This window comes from Mus caroli, chromosome 5 (genome assembly GCF_900094665.2).
Source record: "Mus caroli chromosome 5, CAROLI_EIJ_v1.1, whole genome shotgun sequence".
In the NCBI taxonomy this organism is placed as follows: domain Eukaryota; kingdom Metazoa; phylum Chordata; class Mammalia; order Rodentia; family Muridae; genus Mus; species Mus caroli.
Window position 1 is genome coordinate 141,829,023 of NC_034574.1, and position 18,978 is coordinate 141,848,000.

At 46.6% G+C, this 18,978-nt stretch overlaps 1 protein-coding gene across 4 annotated transcripts in view; it reads left to right on the forward strand.

Moving 5' to 3' along the window:
* Window positions 1-18,978, forward strand: part of Mtus2 (microtubule associated scaffold protein 2) — a 346,971-nt gene that overhangs the window by 288,237 nt on the left and 39,756 nt on the right. Inside the window, exon 1 of one of the 4 annotated variants that reach the window (XM_029477862.1) lies at window positions 13,782-14,028. The exons of 2 other annotated variants lie outside the window; for them this stretch is intronic. In XM_029477862.1, the coding sequence (XP_029333722.1) occupies window positions 13,945-14,028 (84 nt within the window). In that variant the 5' untranslated portion in view covers window positions 13,782-13,944. Of the gene's footprint in view, window positions 1-13,781; window positions 14,029-18,978 lie in introns of those variants that run through there. One more of the 4 variants, XM_029477863.1, reaches the window with a different exon arrangement.

Here is an 18,978-nt window from a genome sequence, read left to right on the forward strand (position 1 = left end):
AGTTCAAACCAGAGTAGACTTTTTCATACTCGGAGGTGTCAGCATAGCCACCTGGGTGCCCTGCTGCCAGAGAGGATAAGGGAGGAGCGGGAGGGAGCACCATAAGAGAGAATGAGTGAATGGCTCCAGAGAAGATGCCTGCAGGTCTCAGTAATCATTGCCGCTCTCTGTCATTCAGGGAAGGCTTATTTTGATTGACAGCTTCAGAAGTTTCTGGCTGTTGTGTGTTGCTGTGGTGTCTGTGATGTGGGAACACATCATGACAGAGAAAGCTTGTTGAAGCCAGTGGCTTAGCTCATGTCTGCCAGAAAGCAAAAGGAAGCAAGGGACTAGACTCCAATATCTGGTCAGCCTCTCACCAAGGCTCCATCCCTTAAAATGTCTACTGCCTCCCCAGTAGCACTCTGCTGGTTAGTTATTGTCAACTTGATACAGAGTCTGAGAAGAGGGAGCCCCAAGTAAGGAGCAGCTTCCCTCCAGACATGACCGTGGGGCGTTTTCTTAATGATTGATGTGAGAGCATCTCATTGTGGGTAGCACCACCGCTGGGAGGTGATCTTGGGCTGCATAAGAAAGCAGGCAGAGCAAGCCATGAGGAGCAGGTGAGTAAGCAGCATCCTCCACAGCCTCTGCATCAGCTCCTGCCTCCAGGTTCCTGCCTTGAGCTCCTGCCTTGTCTTCCTTCCAAGTACCCCCACCCCCACCCCCACCCCCAAGCTGCTTTTGGTCAGTGTTTTATCACAGCAACAGAAACCAAATTAAGACAAGCACCATGGGCTAGAGGGGAAACCTTCAACACTCAGACAAAGGGCTTTTGAGTCTGACACTGTATCCCTCCGCGCAGGGAATTCTTCATCCTGGGCTTCCACTTTGTATCCCTGCCCTGTCAGCCCCACCATCTAATTTCCCCTCTATAAGATGACAGAAACAGCTCTGGTCTGTGTTTTAGATCCACACAAAGGTGCTTACACTTGGGTAGAGGGAGTGTACACTCCCCTGGAACACCCAGCAAGGGCTGTGCTGATGAAGGGGTTCCATCTTCTCTGTCTGCAAGAAGGAAAGGAGCCCCAGCCCCCAGGAGGCCCGGAAGCTTCCGGGTCCCTCAGTTTGGCACCAGCCATCCTGCAGAGCCACACACTGCCCGCTTACAGAGAAAACAGTGGTTCTAAACGTCCTTGCATTGGGGCAACTTCCTCATGAGAAACACACGTACTTCAGGGGCAGATCTGAGGCTCATCTTCAAACAACGTGACCTACATTGTATATAATTAAACCTGGAAAGGGGGTAGAGTTTGAAAAATGCTTTTAAGCTAATGAACATTTTCGGTGTATGTCTTTTTTTTTTTTATTACATCATGGGAAAAATCCCCAAAGTAAAAGGGGAAAATTACTGGGTGTATTTATAAAGCATCTCCTTTGTGTGAATATATTCTATGAGCGGAAACGTACCAGGCGAAGAGACAGTTTTTCTTCCAGTGGAAAAAAGGTCTTCCTAACAAAATGAAGCAACACTGAGTTACATTTCTTTGTTCCTGCCAGAGGGAGGAAGCTCTGCCCACAGCCCTGCCCGAGTTGTCTGAACTTAGTAAATTACCATCACTTGGTAAGATACACCAGCTTTCTGTGACCCGGGATCTGACCTGTTCCTTTCGTTCTATCTGGAAGGCAATAGCTTTGTCAAGATACTGTAATGTGTGCTTTTTAGGTTCTGCATGCTGTTTCAGAACACATAACATATCAAATGTGGTGGTGGTGGGGTCATATATGATATCACAAGCCCCTTAAAAACTTTCTGGATGCCCCAGAAGCTTGGGGATTATAATAAAGACACACACACACACACACACACACACACACACACACCCCTTTTTCCTAGCAGTAACTGTGTTCTGCATGGTTTGTTCCTCTTAAGCCCTGACAATTGAGGACTTGAGGACCCTGCAGAGGTGCTGACATCTTGCTGGGGGCATCTTGTAAACAGCCAGGGCTTCCAAGAGACACAGCCTTGTCAGAGGCTGGGAGATCAAATGTGGCAGCTCCCAGCCCCAGCTCCAACCCCAGCTCCAACCCTGGCCCCAGCTCCAGCCCCAGTTTCGGTCCCAGCTCCAGTTCCAGCTCCAGCTCCAGCCCCACCCCAACTCCAGCACTGGCCCCAACCCCAGCCCCAGCCCAGGCCCCAGCCATTTATGCTGTCTCCATTTAAGCCCCTTGCCAGTGACAGATATTTCTAGCTGACAAAAGACCCGAATCTCTTGCTCTAATAATGTTGGTAACCTAAAAATATCTAGCTGAAACAATACAGTTGGGGGCTGCCCTACTGGTGCTAAGATTCATTTAAACCCTTTTCCTAGTTAGAGACATCTAAGTCTTAGTCCTCTTCAGGGATTCCTGGTGGCAGGGGCACTACCCTGGGCCCCAGGGTCCAGCAGGGAACAAGATCAAACACAGACGTTGAGGTCACTGCTTGTGGCTGTGAGAGACAATCTCAGGGGCCTCCTAGGACAGTTTGCAGATGTGACCACCAGTGTGAGACACACCATGTTATGCCATCATGTTCTCCTGGGGGTCACCCAGAAGGCCTCATCTTGTGTCACTGCCTCTGTGGCTGTAGAGTATCCTCTGGAGACAGTTTCTGCTTCCTGGGTGGTAACAGGTGCCCAAGATGTCCTTGTGGTCTAACTTGCCCAGGCAGAGCAGATGGTCCAAAAACAGATGTGCCAGGCATAACTAAGAGGGTTGTACTGGTTTGTTTTGTGTGTCAACTTGGCACAAACTGGAGTTATCACAGAGAAAGGAGCCTCCCTTAAGGAAATGCCTCCATGAGATCCAGCTGTAAGGCATTTTCTCAATTAGTGATCTAGGGGGAAAGGCCCATTGTGGGTGGTGCCATCTCTGGGCTGGTAGTCTTGGGTTCTATAAGAGAGCAGTCTGAGCGAGCCAGGGGAAGCAAGTCAGTAAGGAACATCCCTCCATGGCCTCTGCATCAGCTCCTGCTTCCTGACCTGCTTGAGTTCCAGTCCTGACTTCTTTTGGTGATGAACAGCAATGTGGAAGTGTAAGCTGAATAAACCCTTTTCTCCCCAACTTGCTTCTGGGTCCTGATGTTTGTGCAGGAATAGAAACCCTGACTAAGACAAGGGTCCTTAGTGCTTGCTTTGTTGGCATTTTCTTATTGTCTTATCCTTCAGAAACAGGCAGGGCTAGAGAGTTCTTTTAGCCTTTCCCCAGTCCCACGACATCCCCACAGTGGTCCAGCGTGGTCCCAGTATTCTCCATCACTGTCGCTAGAGCCCTCTGGCCACTGATGGCTGTTTATCCTCCTAAGGTTTAGGCATGGAAGCATGCCTTAGTGCAAAGCTGCTGTGTGCCAGGTGAATCCACGTAGAAGCATCAGGACCCAGAGAGCCACCCTGTAGTTTAGAAAGATGCTTAGCCCTCTGGAAAGAGAGAGAGGGTCACCTGCTCTTCCTCATCAAACCTTTCCTGGTACCCTGACACGTCAGGCAGGGTGAATGCCAACCCCTCCTCCTCAGGCACAGAGCCCATCTCAGTGAAGAAGAAATTCATAAGGCCTGGCCTGGCACAGAGGCCCTTGGTACACATGGGGGGGATAAAGGGATGACATACAGAGGACAGCTTTGAATAAATGAATTGATTGAGCAAATTTAAAATTCAATTTGAATCATGCGAGAAAAATAAAGAAAGCAGAAAAGATTGTGTCAAGGTTTGGGCTTCTGCCAGGTACAATCTGTCCTTCCATTGAAGAAAAAATCATCCTGACACTTAGATGATAAGGTAAGACTGTTAGGATAAGCATCAGGACTTCTGCAACAGGGAGAAAGATTAGCCCTCTCCATGACAGCAGACAGCTGAGGATTGGTAGCCAACGAGCCACTGAGTGACACGGCAGAGGGGAGAAAGTCACTGGGAAGAGGGAACCACACTCGTGGGAGCTCTTCCAAAACAGACTTTCAGGATTGCTACAGAAGGCAGGCCAGTGTGATCAGATATGAGCAGGTCTTGCTGTGCTATAGATCTCACCCGAGGACAAGACCCCACAGGCCAGTCCCAGACAAGAAGAGGGCTCGCAGGAGGCCCGTTAGAGTTTGGTCTGGTACCGAGTTACATCTGTCACAGACTGATGGGTCTGTGTCCTTCTGAATGAAATGTGGGCATCAGTGCAGGATGTCAGAGAGGGCTCTCAAAAAGTACAGGGAGCGGAGGTCACCTTGAACGAGGGAAGTGTGTTATGACATTGTTATGGCCATGCCAAGGAACCCCAAAGCCTCAAGGAAATGGCAAAGTCTTCCTCTGGTCCATGTGGGAGTATTGACAGGGTGGTGTGTGGGAAAATGTCCACTAGAGCTTTCTCTCCCTGAAGGTTGACAGTCTGTGCTGAAAATATTCACTGTGTCTCCCCCTATACACACCCAACCCTTATGGCCCGGTGGCTACTCCCATACAGAGGTGGGTCCTACCCAATTAGCTAAATTTGCCCCCAGGTTTCCCTGTAGATAATAACACTGCCTCCCTGTTTGATCTGCGGGCAATAATCCCTCCTCCTTGTCCAGATGTGTATAATAACCCCGCCTCATTGTCAACTCTATAGTGAGCTTCCAGAGTGCTGTAGTTTCTCCAGCAGAGAGTTCAGACCAGCCCAGTGTGATCCTGTCTGTCTCTGCTTCTCTCCCTTTCTCCTCTTGCCTTTCTCTTCCCCTCTCTCTCCTCTTTCCTCTCTCTTTCTCNCCCCCCCCCCCCGCCATCTTGTGTGTGTCTGTCTATTCTTCGTTCCCTGGCTATCTCCCTACACCTGTCAAGTCCAAGTCCCTTGGGTCTATGTAGGATGCAGCAAGAAAGAGAAAGAAATATTGAAAATATTAAATTGAAGTGTTAGAAATAAGAGGCTCAGTACATCAATAGACTCAGTGGACGGCCTCACCAATAGGATTCATCAAGCGGAAGACAGAACATGAGGGATGTGAGACAGAAGGGTCACGTTAGAACATTCAGACAATGACAAAAGTAAAATAAAGAATGAACAGGCTTACAAGATCAGCAGGACTTCATTTACAAACCAAATGTATGGATCCTAGCAGAAAGGTCTCTAAACCTAGGAAGGAAGTTGGCCATGCAGGTACAGGAGATATTTTTAATGCCAAACAAGACTAGACAAAGACTTTCAGGCATTGTATCATAGAGAGATCCCTACATGTTAATAATGTGGTGACCTCAATGCCAGTAGGCAAATCAACCAGAGCATATACACACCCCAAAATCAACGAAAAATCAGAGTTAAGTGACACTGTAGTTTAAGTGGACTTAGCAGACATCTACTTGGGTATTTGACATAGCAACCAGAAAACATGCATTCTTCAGCCGCCCAGGGCACCTTCCCTAAAGTAGCTCACATTTGAAAACATAAGTCATTAGGGAGGGAAAGACGCCTTATTAATTAAGAGCACTAGCTGCTCTTGCAGAGGACCTAGGTTCAATTCCTAGCACCTACATGGATGTAGGGTTGTGGGTGCCGTGTCTGCTCTGCCACAGGGCACAGCTGCTCAGGGAGGCAGGACACGGCAAGTTTGACTGTGCTTACTCCATGATATGTGTTGGGCTGTTAAAAAGCCCTGGAAAACCACTCAGAGTAGAGACGCTCAGCCTGAGGTTCGAGGGATGGATGGGGCCAAGGAGTTCTCAGGCTCTTGGATACCCAGGCGCTGCTGGAAGTCCTGGAAGAGCTGAGAACAGAATCTGGACCCTGCGGGTTGGGGTGGGGGTTGAAGGTTGGGAAGGGGAGCTCCAGCTGGTCCTTCGTGGCAGGCTTGGCTTGGACTTGGTGGCAGTCGTGGCTGAGAGTACAGAGAGGCCTTCTACGGAGATTAGACAGCAGCTCTATAGGCAAAGGCCGTCTCTGTGGCTCCCCATGTCGGATCCCGATGAAAAGAGGCAGTCCATGGTTTTAAGGCATTTACTGTCATGGTGGAAAGTGGATGTATACAACCATACCCCATTTTTTAGGGTGGGCCCGAGATTAAATACCCTTTGCAGGGAGGAATGTCTAGGAAGGAAAGCTTATTGGCTAAGCCCTCCAGGCCTCTAGGTATCTCATTAGAATGGCAATCTCTGTGACCACAGGTCATATCCATCCTTTTCTTCATCTACATGTGGAGGACTTGGGGTGTTGCCCTTACATGATTGATGGCCATACATCTATGGGGACTGCAGCTCGTGGCAGGGGCCTGGTACCCGGGAGCAGGCAAAGTCATCCCTTCAGGGTCTCTGGGGCTTCTAGCCTTAGCTCAACTGAGGACTGGGCTACCTCTCACAGTCCACTCCCCCACACATGGGCAGCTCTCAACCATAGTTCCAGGGTCTCTGATGCTCTCTCTGGGCTCCTCAAGCACTGCATATGTGTTTTGCAGCCATATAGGCAAAGCATTCATATGCATAAAAATAAAGAAAAGAATATTCTTTTAAAATCAGAGAAATCTCAAATGAAAACTCAGTGCTTCTCAAGGTCTTCAAGATTAAGAACAAGCCAAGACCACAATCAGTAAGTGAGGAATCATTAATAAAGATGAGGACAGAGATTAATGAAATGGAAGTAAAAGAGCAATACAAAGAAAAAAAAATCAGTGAAGCACAGAGTTAGTTCTCTGGTAAGATAAATGAGATTGGTAAATCCTGCACTAACCAAAAGAAAGAGAAGAATAGCATCACTAAGGCTTTGTTGAAGAAGGAGGCATTACAACAGACACAAAGGGCAATCAGAACTGCATTAAAGTATGCTTTGAAAAGCAATTCCAGTAAACTGGGAAAAAGAAAAAGATGGCTGAGTTTCTAGACCTACCCAGATTCAACAAAAGAGTTATATACGGATTGATACACACAGTGGGACTGGATTAGGAACAACATGTCTTCTACCAAAAAACCCAGCCAAACAAACAAACAAACAAAACCAAAGCTGTAGCCCAGATGGATTCACAGCTAAATTCTATCAGATGTTTAAATAGCTGATACCAGCGTTCCTAGAACTGGTTCATAAAATAAAAGAGAATACAATAGAAAGGAATGCTTCTAAGTTAATTTTATGAGGCCAGTATTTTTCTGATATTAAAACAAGATAATGACACAGTAAAAGAAGAAGGAAAAGGAAGGGAAATAAAACTATAGGCCAATCTTCCCGATGCACAAAGAATCAAAAATTGTCAATAAAACACTTGCAAACTGAATTCAACTTCTCCTGAAAATCATCCCCCACTACCCTCACTCACATGGACCATATTCCAGCATGCATGATGATTCAACGTACCCACTCAGCCATCTTGCTGGTCCCCCCAGTGAAGTTTATTTAGCCTCAAAGAAGAATAAAATTAGCCAGATGTGATGGCACACAACTTTAATCCCAGCAAAAGGCAAAGACAGATAGATTTCTGTGAGTTTAAGGCCAGCCTGCTCTACAGTCTATACAGGGAGGTCCAGCACAGTCAAGGCTACACAGTGAGACTCTGTCTCAGACCCTCCCACCCCCTCAAAAAGGAATATCATCATTTCATAGAAGAGTGGGTAAACAGGAGATCATTGTATTGAACAAAAATAAGTCAAACTCAGGATAAGTCATGCATGTTTTTGTTGATTTGCAGACCCTAGATTGTCCATAGATACACAAAAGTATTTGTGTGTCCATATAATCCAGTTGTGTGTGTGATGTGCAAGCTGAAAGGAGACTGGGGGGAGGAGGATGACTCGTGGGGAGGTGTGAAGGGAAGGGAAAGGAGGAGGGGAAATGAAGTCCTCACTGGACCTTCATGAACAAGGAGGGCAGAAGGGAGGGAAACTCAAGCGCTGTGCTCACTCACTGTCCGTGGAATGATGTCTTAACTGCAGTAAATGCCATTCAGTGGTGCTAGCACAGGATTTCCATGCTTACGCAGCCACCCTGGCAACTGGGTGGAGGATAGGATTTCAAGAGAGGCTCAAGGGAGTGGCAGGCCACTCTAAAGGCTGTTGAAACACCCTAGACACAGTGACAGTGACTGGATGTGTTAGGTAATGTTGCTGTCGCATGACAAACACATCAGCATAAAAGGGACTGGGGGAGGAAAGGGTTCATTGGGCTTACAGCGTTCAGTCCATCATTAAGAGAAAGCCAAGGCCAGAACTGAAGAGAGACCGTGGAGGAATGCTGTATACTGGCTCGCTTGCTCTCTTCTGGCTTGTGCCACTAGATCCCAGGCCCACCTGCCTAGGGATGGCACCACCCACAGTGGGCTGAGCCCTCCTTCATCAATTAGCAATTAAGAAAACATTCCACAGGCATAAACATATTTTCTCTGGGCAGTTCTTCGGCTGAGGGTCCCTCTTCCCAGGTGACTCGAGGTCTGTTTCAAACTGACAGCTGAAGCTATGACAGATACTTACAGTGAGGGCTATGTATTACACTCTGATAAACAGAGTGTAAATTGAAAATATTGGTCTGAGGGTAAAATGTTTGTTACACACAAGACTCTGTGTTGAAGCAATGGCACTATAAACCTGATGTTAAAGGGTATTATACACCTGCAGTACATTTACCATACCTAACACAGTTGCTATCCTAGCATGGTCATATCATTACTGTAGATGTGGCTCCTGTGATGGCCTCGGGGCTAACTGGAAGCTGGAGCTATTACTACTAGTTAGCATCATACTAGAAGTTTGAGCTGCAGGTGGCCAACCCAAGGAAAGACACAAATTCAAGTGACAGCAGTAAACAAAGTTTCTGCTGAGTATGTATTGGTTTCTTTATAAAGTCAAAGACTGTAAGCAGAGGCATTGTCAGTCAGGGAACACACACTTTGTTAGGCCATGCTTGGGAAAGCTAATGAAAGGAGAAATCAGAGCAAGGAGAGATCCCTTGGCTGTTGGTTCACAGTGAGCGAGCCGACTTGCTATGTCCTGGAATGAAGAAAACTGGACCCACCCTCCACTGAGGTACAGTCCAAGCCACAGACGCCATATTAAACAAGCCTCCTGTTCTTCATAGCAAGGCCGGGTTTATTAATTGGGTTGCCTGAAACCTGTGTTTTTAATGAGGCCACCAGCTATCCAGTGTGGCAATTCCACAGCCCCTTTGGGGATGCTCCCCCCACCCCATACACACATACACCTCGTTTTGCTTAATAGGCCATTTTCAGAAGACAGGAGCTTAACTCTTTTTGACAGAGTGTATCGATATATTCATCATGCAGGGAGAATGTTGTCATGTCATGTTTGCAAAGTATGATGGCTTTCTGGTCTTTGAAAAAAAAATGGTACCTTGCAAAATTTATCATTAGTATATCAGGAAAGAGAGCGAAAATGCCTTTGTTGACATCTCTTGCTGTCAGATGTAAAACGAAATAAATAACCCAGTTTGTGCTGCTATACTGACGCACGTAGTTCAGGATCTTGCTTTCCAGGCTTCAGGAAGTGAATTGGAGTTGTTTGTGGACCAACAACCACGTGGTTTTGTATGGTTGTGCTCAGCTGTGGTGAGGGTGTTGTTGTTCAGACATTGTGCTAGTTACTTTTCTCTTGCCGTGCTAAAAATACTAGGACCAAGAACATTTTAAAGTTTATTTTGGCTTCCGTTTCCAGAGGGATAGAGTCCATCATGGGGCTGGAGAGATGATTCATCGGTTAAAAGCACTTACTGTTCTTCCAGAGAGCCCAGGTTGAGTTTCCAGAACCCATGGGGTATCATTCATAATTATCTTAGCTCTGGAGTTATAAAGCTGGCTTGATCTATATAGAGTTCTAGGCCAGCCAGGGCTACATACTGACCATGCCCTGTCTTAAAAAAAAAAAATCAAACTTTTAAAACAATTTTTTATAATATGTATGAGTACCTGTATGTATGTGCACACATATGTGCAGTGCCTGTGGAGGTCAGAGAGGGAATCAGATCCCCTGCAATTGGAGTTTCAGACAGTTGTGAGTCACCATGTAGGTGACAGGAACCAAATGTGTGTCCGTCATCATCGCAAGCATAGCCAGTGCTCTTAACCATTGAGCTGTCTCCCCAGCCCCAGCATCACAAGCCAAAAGAGCCAAAAGCCAGCTGAATGCCCGGCTGGTGAAAATAGTCTATATATCAATCTCAGCGAATAATTGCAGAAACCTAGACATCATATGCTTCCTGACACACCCACAGCCTCACTTCTGCAGGACTGTAATCCCCCAGGATTGAACTTGAGCCCAACCCAGACCTGAGAACAAACGACTGGGGATTAAGGAGAAGCCAAGAGGCAAATTCACTTGCAGGCATTCAGCAGGGCACCTGGACGGGTCAGCACAAGCCTGTGACTTTAGGGAGAGAGAAGTGGGGATTGCCATCCAGAAGGGGCAGGGGACTTGAACCTGATTGAATCAAAGAGCAAAGAAGGGGGGTGTGGACCCCTGCAATGTCTTGTGATCTTGGAAAAAAATCACAAACCAAAATTCTGTGACTGCTGAGCGGACCTCCACCCTCCCCTCCTGCCAAGGCCGCCACCAACTTTATTTTGTCTCTGAATTGGCTGACTGGTAGGTACCTTAAACAGTCCCACCCACATTGAGACTATTTAAGAGCCATCATTGAAGATGCTTCTGTTACTCCCTGAGTCTTTGGGGTCTCCGTCGCATGACCTGGGCTTTCTATCACATGTTCTTGCATGTAGCTCCACATAGGATTTCACATCCCATCAATGTCTTAAATCTTAACCCGAGGCATGAGCTTCGGTTTTGTGATGAGCCTCAACCACTCTGGTGGCTTCTGCCGTACATGTGCCTCAGCCTTGCGGGGACATTGCCAGCCTCCCCCTTAGTCAGCTTATTTCTTTCCTATGCTAATTATGGGCTCTCCTGGGCCCTCCTCTTCTCCTCATTCCCCTGCTTCACCCCAGCCTGTGAACACAGATTTAGCTTGGCCCACATAATGTGTTCCAGTGTGGAGATGGTTCCACGACGGTCTTAAGAGTTAGGGAACAAAAGAAGGTCATAACTCGGGGTGTTTTTCAAATTGAAGGCATCAATTTGAAATTGATTTCAATTGTAGGGAAATCTCTGCTATGGGTCTCAGACCTGACCTGGTGACCATCCCTAGCTTCCGAGTTGGTGGAAGCTAGGAGTGGGTTAGAATATTCCAGGAAGTCCCCACATGGGTCAGCTACAGAGGTGGACCGCGATGGCTAAGGCTAGCTCAACAATTTTTGACTCCTGATCTGCAACATTCTAACTCAACATAATCATGATTTCTTTCAGCACTCCCCCCCACCGCCCCCACCTCCCCATAATCATGATTTCTAACCAGTCAACTAACCTTATAGAATCTTTAGCATGGTTTTGGCTTTTTGTTTTAAGTATATTTTATTCATGATAATGGCCTCAAAGTTCAACCATACTGTAGTACAGGTCAAATCTCTTTTGAGGCTGGTGGTATGGCTCAGTGGTAGAATGCCTGGCATGCATGTGGATCTACCAACATTTTTTTTTCTTCTTTGTATTAAGCCACGCGATATTCCAGTGCATATATTACACATGTTCTTTTAACCTTCTTCCACTGAAGGACACTCTGGATGCTTTTGTCTTTTAACTCCTGCCCACACTGCTCTGACTATAGTGTGCAGGACCACTACTTTGTACACAGTGATTTTTCTCCCATGGTTTTAAAGGTCCTAGGAAGACTCAACTCAGGTTCAATGTCAGGGTATGGGAGCATCCCTCCCTCTGAGAGCCTGGTCCATCTCACCTCCACAGAAACCTCACGTCTTAGTTACTTATCTATTGCTATGAATAATCACTGTGACCAAGGCGACTGATAAAAGAAAACATTTAATTGAGGGTGTGCTTACAGTTCCAGAGGATTAGAGTCCACAACCATCACAGCAACAGGAAGGCAGGCAGGCAGGTGCTGGAGCAGCAGCTGAGAGCTTACGACGTCTGATCTGCAACAGGAGATAGAGACTGTGTGAGGCTAGGCCTGGAATGGACTTTTGAAACCCCCGGTGCACAGTCTCAAATTACACACTGCCTCCAACAAGGCCACACCTGCTAATCCTTCCCAAACAGTTCCACCATCTGTGGCAGAGGCTTTCAGATACATGAGCCTCTTGGGACCATTCAGACCACCACACCTAGCTCCCCACTCCACACAGCCTGTACTGTGCATGGCCCCTGCCTCTCCCATGGACATTTCATTTGAAAGCAAACCAGAAAGTGTTCCTAATAAGAAAACGCAGACAGAAAGAATCAGAGTGGAAATGATCTTGTCCTCCTGCTTTTCACTCCATAAGTATTGGCTGCTGAGACCGAGTCTATCTCTAAAACAGCATTTTAAACCTATGCAAGTATGTGTATGTGTGTGTGTGTGTGTGTGTGTGTGTGTGTGTGTGTGTGTGTGTGTGTTATGCCATTTACCCTTCTCCCCCTGCTGAACTGTTAGGTCTCCTTCCTAAAGCTTGCCACCAAGGTCTGTTCTCTTATATGGCTGGCCACTGACTCATTCCTGAGGTTGACACCAAGGTCCATCTATCAAAACACCAAGGTCCAGCAACCAGAGTCCATTATTTTGACTAACCTAATAACTAAAATACCCAACTGGAACTTAGCAACGTCCCCTGGCTCATTCTAACACCGAAGTCCCTGTCTCCTCTTATAATTTACACCTGCAAAGCAACTGCTGATGCTTCTGCCTCATTCAGATTCAGCCACCTTGTCTCATCTCTCTGCCTTGCTTAATTAAGGATCTCTTTGCATTTGGCTTGTGCTTGGACCTAGGTGTTTGGATGTGGTCTGTGCCTAACCTGGGATCCAGAGGGGAGTATCCCACAATGCACAGGTCCCTTCAGACCTGGAGTTAAAGAGAGCTGTGAGCCGCCCACCTCATGTAGGTGCAAGGAACAGAACTCAGGTCTGTGGAAGGGCATCAAGTGTTCCTGAGCCATCTTTTCAACTCTGTAATTTTGTGGTTTTGTTGATGATAAAATTTAGGATCACTTGCAGCAAGTTTTCAGTAGCTTCTCTACTGAAAACCTGATCTTGTAAATATCTCCGAATTTTATTTTTCAGTGTTGCATAGACACATTTTAAAATACAAGGTCTCCTCTTTGGTTTTTGTTTGGAAGAAAACTTCTGCCTGTCTTCTTTATTTTTGAATTACAAATTACAAGTTGAAGTTTAAACTCCCTAAGATTTTTAGGCTGTTTGCTTAGAGGAAATAGCTGTCCTCTACCCCAGTTTTAATCTTAAGTACTAAAGATATGTGAATGGTTTGTGCAGGGCAGTGATCTTATAGGCATAGCAATTATATTTTACATGTAAAGATAATTTCAAATGAGGTTCAGGGCATGGGGATTTGTACACGAGCCAAGAGCCCTCCTGTTGGCTGTGGACTGGGCAGAGAGACCTTGTCATTGGTCGTGTTTATAAATGTATTTACTCTTTGGCGAGACAGGCGGCCAGGTCTGGCACGCCTCAACCCACCCTCCACCCCCTGGGTCCCTGAGGGTCTCCTTTTGTGTGTGCCCTGAGTCCTCTCTAGGCGTGTCTGCGCGGTATGTAGACAGTGCTATATACAGAGCAGCAGGGCTGTCTGCTCAGGGAGATGCCACTGTCAAAGGCTAGGTAGTTAGGCGACAGTTCATCCGCAGGGGTCTGAGGATTTCCGGAAACTAGGTGGCCCTGGGTTGTACTGCTTCTGCCGCCGCCGCCGCTGCTGCTGCTGCTGCGCCGCCCGGCTCCCGCCCCACTCCCCCCCCCCCTCCTCCTTCGCAGGAGGATTTACCAGCCGCCCCGCCCTCTCCTCCCGAGTCCTCCTCTCTGCAATCGCTGAAGTTATCAGGAGAAATAAGGTAGTCGGGAGACCACATGGAAGTTGTGACAGCTCCCGGGGGCGGCCCTTTGGGAGCCAGCACCTCGGCTTAGGGACTGCAGCCGACTCGTTGAATGCAGGTGCTGCGGAGCCAGCCTGCCAGGATGGGCCATCACTGCTGCAAGCCTTATATCTGCCTTCAGTGCCTGGATAAAACGGTACTTGGCTTTTCCTCTCTTCTCCCCACCTCCCCCTCCTTGGTCTGGGCAGAGAAGGTGTGAGCATCCACCTCTGGCCCCCGCCTCTCTCGCATGCCTGTGTGCTTTGTTGGTGAGCAGGAAGCTCCGGGTTCTCCTTCCAGGGTGCTGGATGGTGAGTGGTGCTTACAGAAAAGCGTTCATCCTCCCCGGCTCTGCAGAGCCTTACATAATGTTATGTTCCTGCAGGCTCAGATAAAACTGTTGCATTTTGCAGACATAGTAGGGAAGGTCTTGAAATTCAAACTGCCAGGGGAATTCTGGGAAGGTTCTTAATGTATTTTCTTAGTGTACCTGGGAAACCTAAGATGTCCTGGTGTGGAAAGAATATGGGTCAGCTGGGCAAATGTTTTCACTAAGCTAAACTGGAACTTCGAAAGTTTATCGCTCTGGATTTAAAGAGCATCTCTCACGATTGCCCATGTGAGATTGCCCATGCACAGCGGTCTAGTTTATTCTGTGAGTTTCATGTCACAAAAGGGTGACATGGGGGCTAACACCTGATGAGCCAGGAAGTCTGGGGGTTCACTAGAAGGAAGATTCATGGCCAGAGAACTGAAGTTGACTTAGAGAAAGCGCTGTATGGTGATTCAACACAAAGGCTGGCTCTGCTGCTGATGCTTGGCGGATCTGGCTGCTTCCTGAGGGCTACGCTTTTAATTCCATCTCTAGATAACTACTATCAAGAACTATTCTCTGTGATATAGATTTCATCAAAGAGGCATGAAATGGAATCTCATGGGGCACGGGAAGCCTGAAATTACCTCTTTTTTACCCGCATGGCATCAACTAGGAGATAGCCAGGAGTCTAGTATGTGACCAGGTGAAGGGGAAATATATGGTTTAATTTAAAACTCATTACAAAGCAGTCACTGGGGATCATCTCTGTCGGTTCTGCTCATGAACCCTGACCTCCTGTCGGCTCACACACTATCTCAGAAAACTAAACTGTCCCTTGAAGCTCACTTCGGACTTTTGTTCTGGTGCAGGCATTTCAGGGAGTTTGGCTTTTGTTGGCCAGGGTCAGAACTTAAGTTGTATGTGTGCGTGTGCGTGTGCGTGTGCGTGTGTGTGCTTTCAAGAAATCAGCATACAGGAAGCATCTATATATTCACCACCAAAGCCACTCTTTTCCAAGAGATGTGGCTGCAAAGGGGAGTCAAAGAGCACTTTATAACAGCAATGTGCTAAAGGGAAAGAGAAGCCACGTGCCCGGTAATATTGTAAAGTTGGTACTCCTAAACTCAGGTCCACACGTTCCAGAAATAGAGCCAGGCACAGAGATGGAGCCTGTAATCTCAGCTCCTCAGGTGAGGGGTAAGGTGGGTAGGCTGAGAATTCAAGGCCACAAGGGCAGGATAATAAGACCTTATCTTCAGTGTGTGTGTGCGTGTGCGTGTGCGTGTGTGTGGAGAGGGAGAGGGAAAAGGAGAGGGAGAGAGAGAGAGAGAGAGAGAGGAGAATCTTTTAATCTTTTAGAACATTCAGGTGCTGTGGTGCACACCTTTAATTCCAGCACTCAGAAGACAGGGCAGACAGATCTCTGTGGTTTTGTGGTCAGCCTGGTCTACCAAGCCAGTAGACCCGAGAGGGGCTGGGGGCTGGGGAGAGCAACTTTTTTGTTTGAGAATAAGGGATCTTTAAGTGAGTCTGCCCTGGTTTCTGTTAGATCAAATTGCTAAAATAATAGCCTTCCTTATATTACTATTGCATTTAAGGATTTTTGGAAAATAATGTGTTATTCATCTCTGAAGAAGCATGCTGTGTGATGAACTGCCGTTTGTTTTAGCTGTGAACCCCCAAATTCAGTACCTCAGTTTCCTGTGATAAAAATGTAAAACGTTAAACTGCATTAATAGACCTTCTCATTACTGGGACACGCGTATTTCTTGATTTTTTTTTCTTCTTTTCCATGTTTCAGAATAGTTTTCCAGCATAGGGTTTAATGGCTGCATATTTAGGTGCCTTTTAAAGGAGTGGGGACTTCTTTTAAAATAAGAGCAGGCATTGTTTTGCTATTGCTTGCTTTTCAGGATCACTTCACAAGAAATGTGTGTGCCCAAGTCCTTCCTTCACTCCGTAGCTGTTGTGCAGGCGCTGTGATGTAGGAGACTTAGTATAGCAGTTCATTCTGCCTCATGCTTTGGGCATAGCTGGCTGTGAGTTTCAGCAAGCCCCACCCTCTGCTAGTCCTCCCACTGTAAGCCCCGCCCTCCGTTTGTTCTCCCACTGTAAGCCCGCCCTCCGTTGGTCCTCCCACTGTAAGCCCCGCCCTCCATTGGTCCTCCCACTGTAAGCCCCACCCTCTGTTGGCCCTCACCATCCAGCATCAACACAATTTAAAAAGTGTTAGGTGAAAGTTTTCCTGATAGCTCTAGCCCAGAGAGTTATCCCTCTGAAACCAAACCTTTCCTACTACCGTCACTTAACTATGCGAGAGGACATATGAACTTCAGAGATAACATTTTTTTTTTCAGTTTGGTTACACAGTAGCTAAGATGTTCTTTTTTTTTTTTTTTTTTTTTTTTTTTTAATGGTGAGCTCTGTAACTTTGTAAACCATCTCCGAAAGGAGGGTAGAAAAGCGGCGCCTGGAAATGACTCTCTACCTTGATGCACCAGGAGAAGCTGTACAATCTTCCTATAAGGCTAGGAAAGCATCACCTGGAAATAGTTCTCTACCATGGTGGACCAGGAAAAACTGTACAATCTTCCCAGAGAACAAAAGGAAAACAAAACTGCTCAGCAAGAAAATGTTTAAAACAAAACAAACAAGCAAACAAACAAACAAAAACTATCCATGTTGGGGCCGGAGAGGTGGCTCAGTGGTTAGAGCACTGGCTGCTCTGTGGAGGATCTGGGTTCAATTCTGAGCACTCACAAGGTGACTCACAACCATCTGTAACTGTGGTTCCAGGAGATCCAATGCCCTCTTCTGGCCTCCTCTGGCACTGCATGCAGATACTGAACATACATACATACATACATACATACATACATACATACATACATACAGTCAAATACACACCCATGCACATAAAATGAAAATAAACAAGTCTTTAAAAGCTATGCATGCCTGTTGTCTTCCTGCCCACCACCAAGCTATCCAATTGGCCATATGTGTCACTGCTGTCCTCCAGGCCTGGTTGCTGCAGACTATCAGTGAATGATCTAGAAACATGACCTGCCTTTTCCCAGTTACTGATTCCCTTGTGCTTCTACATTCTCCCAAGGAAGTACAGATAGTATAGACATCCATGACACACACACAGAGCAACCAAACAGTAGTTACAGCCTAGAGGATAATTAAATGAAGGTTCTGGCCACTGCAAGACTGGGAAACAAGCTGGAAAAGAATCATAAGTGAGGCTCATGGGGGTGGGTGTGAGGATGGGGCGGAGTTTTAAGGATGGGGCGGGGTTTTGTTAAACTGACATGGAGTGGGGATGGAGCTACAAGCAAAGAGTTCACCGGAAAGTGCTTTTGCTCCGATGTGATGAAGCACAAGAGGATAGTTCTCACTTAGCCTAAACTCTGGAAAATACAGTACAGAGAGTGCAGAGACCTCTCCTGCCTGGAAGTCAGGCTTGCAGCTTCTTAACTTGTATTAATGGAGAAGTGTAGATCTCCTAGAGTTTTGTTGTTGTTTGGTTTTGGCTTTGGGGGTTCATTTTATCTGGGGAAAGGCTGCTTTTGGTTTTGTTGCTTGTTTGCTTGCTTGCTTGCTTGCTTGTTTGTTTTTTAGCAGAGATGCAATCTGACTGTACTGCTCATACTTTTGGGAAGGTAGACTAAAGGAAGGGAGAATCTACAAAGAGCCGAAAAGCATCTTAAGTGCGACACAAATGTATTAAAACTCCCTTCGCTGGCTTCTTCTCTTTCTGCTGCTTGCTCTCTAGGATGCTCCTGCCTTGCATGTTCGATTAGCGTTTCCTGCTCCTTAGCCTCATCCATCTCTGTTTCCAGTTGCTTGTTAGCCATCCAGATGTGGATACCCTTGTTATCTTCCTGCTAGAATGATACTCCCTCATTAGCCACCGTCTCCTGGGTAAACAAGATGTTTCTTTTAACTAGGGGTTCTCCCAGCATGCACAGGGACAAAGACTGGACCGACCTTTTAAGTTCAGTCACTCCGGTTTCTTTTAATACAGGGTTTGACTACATTGTTCACACAATTAGACATTCGTGTATAGGGAAGAGTATTAAATATGAGCAGTACTTTGTGTTGAATGGGTTTTTGTTGTTGTTGTTAAATTTCATTTCATAGTAGAAAAGTGGGCCGTTATACAAACACACTGTAGCTTCGTGTTAATTAGTTGAGAAAGAAATAAGACTTATTGATTATTTCAAATACTGTATCAGCACTATCTTGAAACTGTAGCAGAAAGAAAACTAAAGGTTGCCCCCCTATCTCTTGGGATCCCCTCCCTGAGCTCTGTTATAAATCTGGCCACACTTTTTAATATCCACACTGAAAATGAATGGTCTGTGCACAGAAAGCCATGGAAATTACTGCAGAGATACACGTGTTCTGTGACTGGCTCACCCTGAAGATGCCAAGGAAAACCTCTCCCCCCCCCCCAGCATGACACATTTTACCAAGTTAAGCCAGATGTATAGGTAAGAGGCAGTATTGTATCAGGGGAGAGCTCCCGACTTCTTTGCAGCTTAGTATGTAAGTGTCATGTGTGAAATTCAATTCACAGAAGAAAGGACTTAGTTATTTCCTCAAATATCAGAATGCTGAGAAAGGCCCCTCCCCTCTTTGTTCTCTGAGGCAGGGTCCTACTGTATAACCCAAGCTGGGCTGGAACCTACAACATCTGCCTCTGCCTCCCAAATCCTGAGACTACAGCTATGTGCCACTGCTCCTGGGTGGTCCTATTTCTTATTTAATTCCTTGGGAGCATCG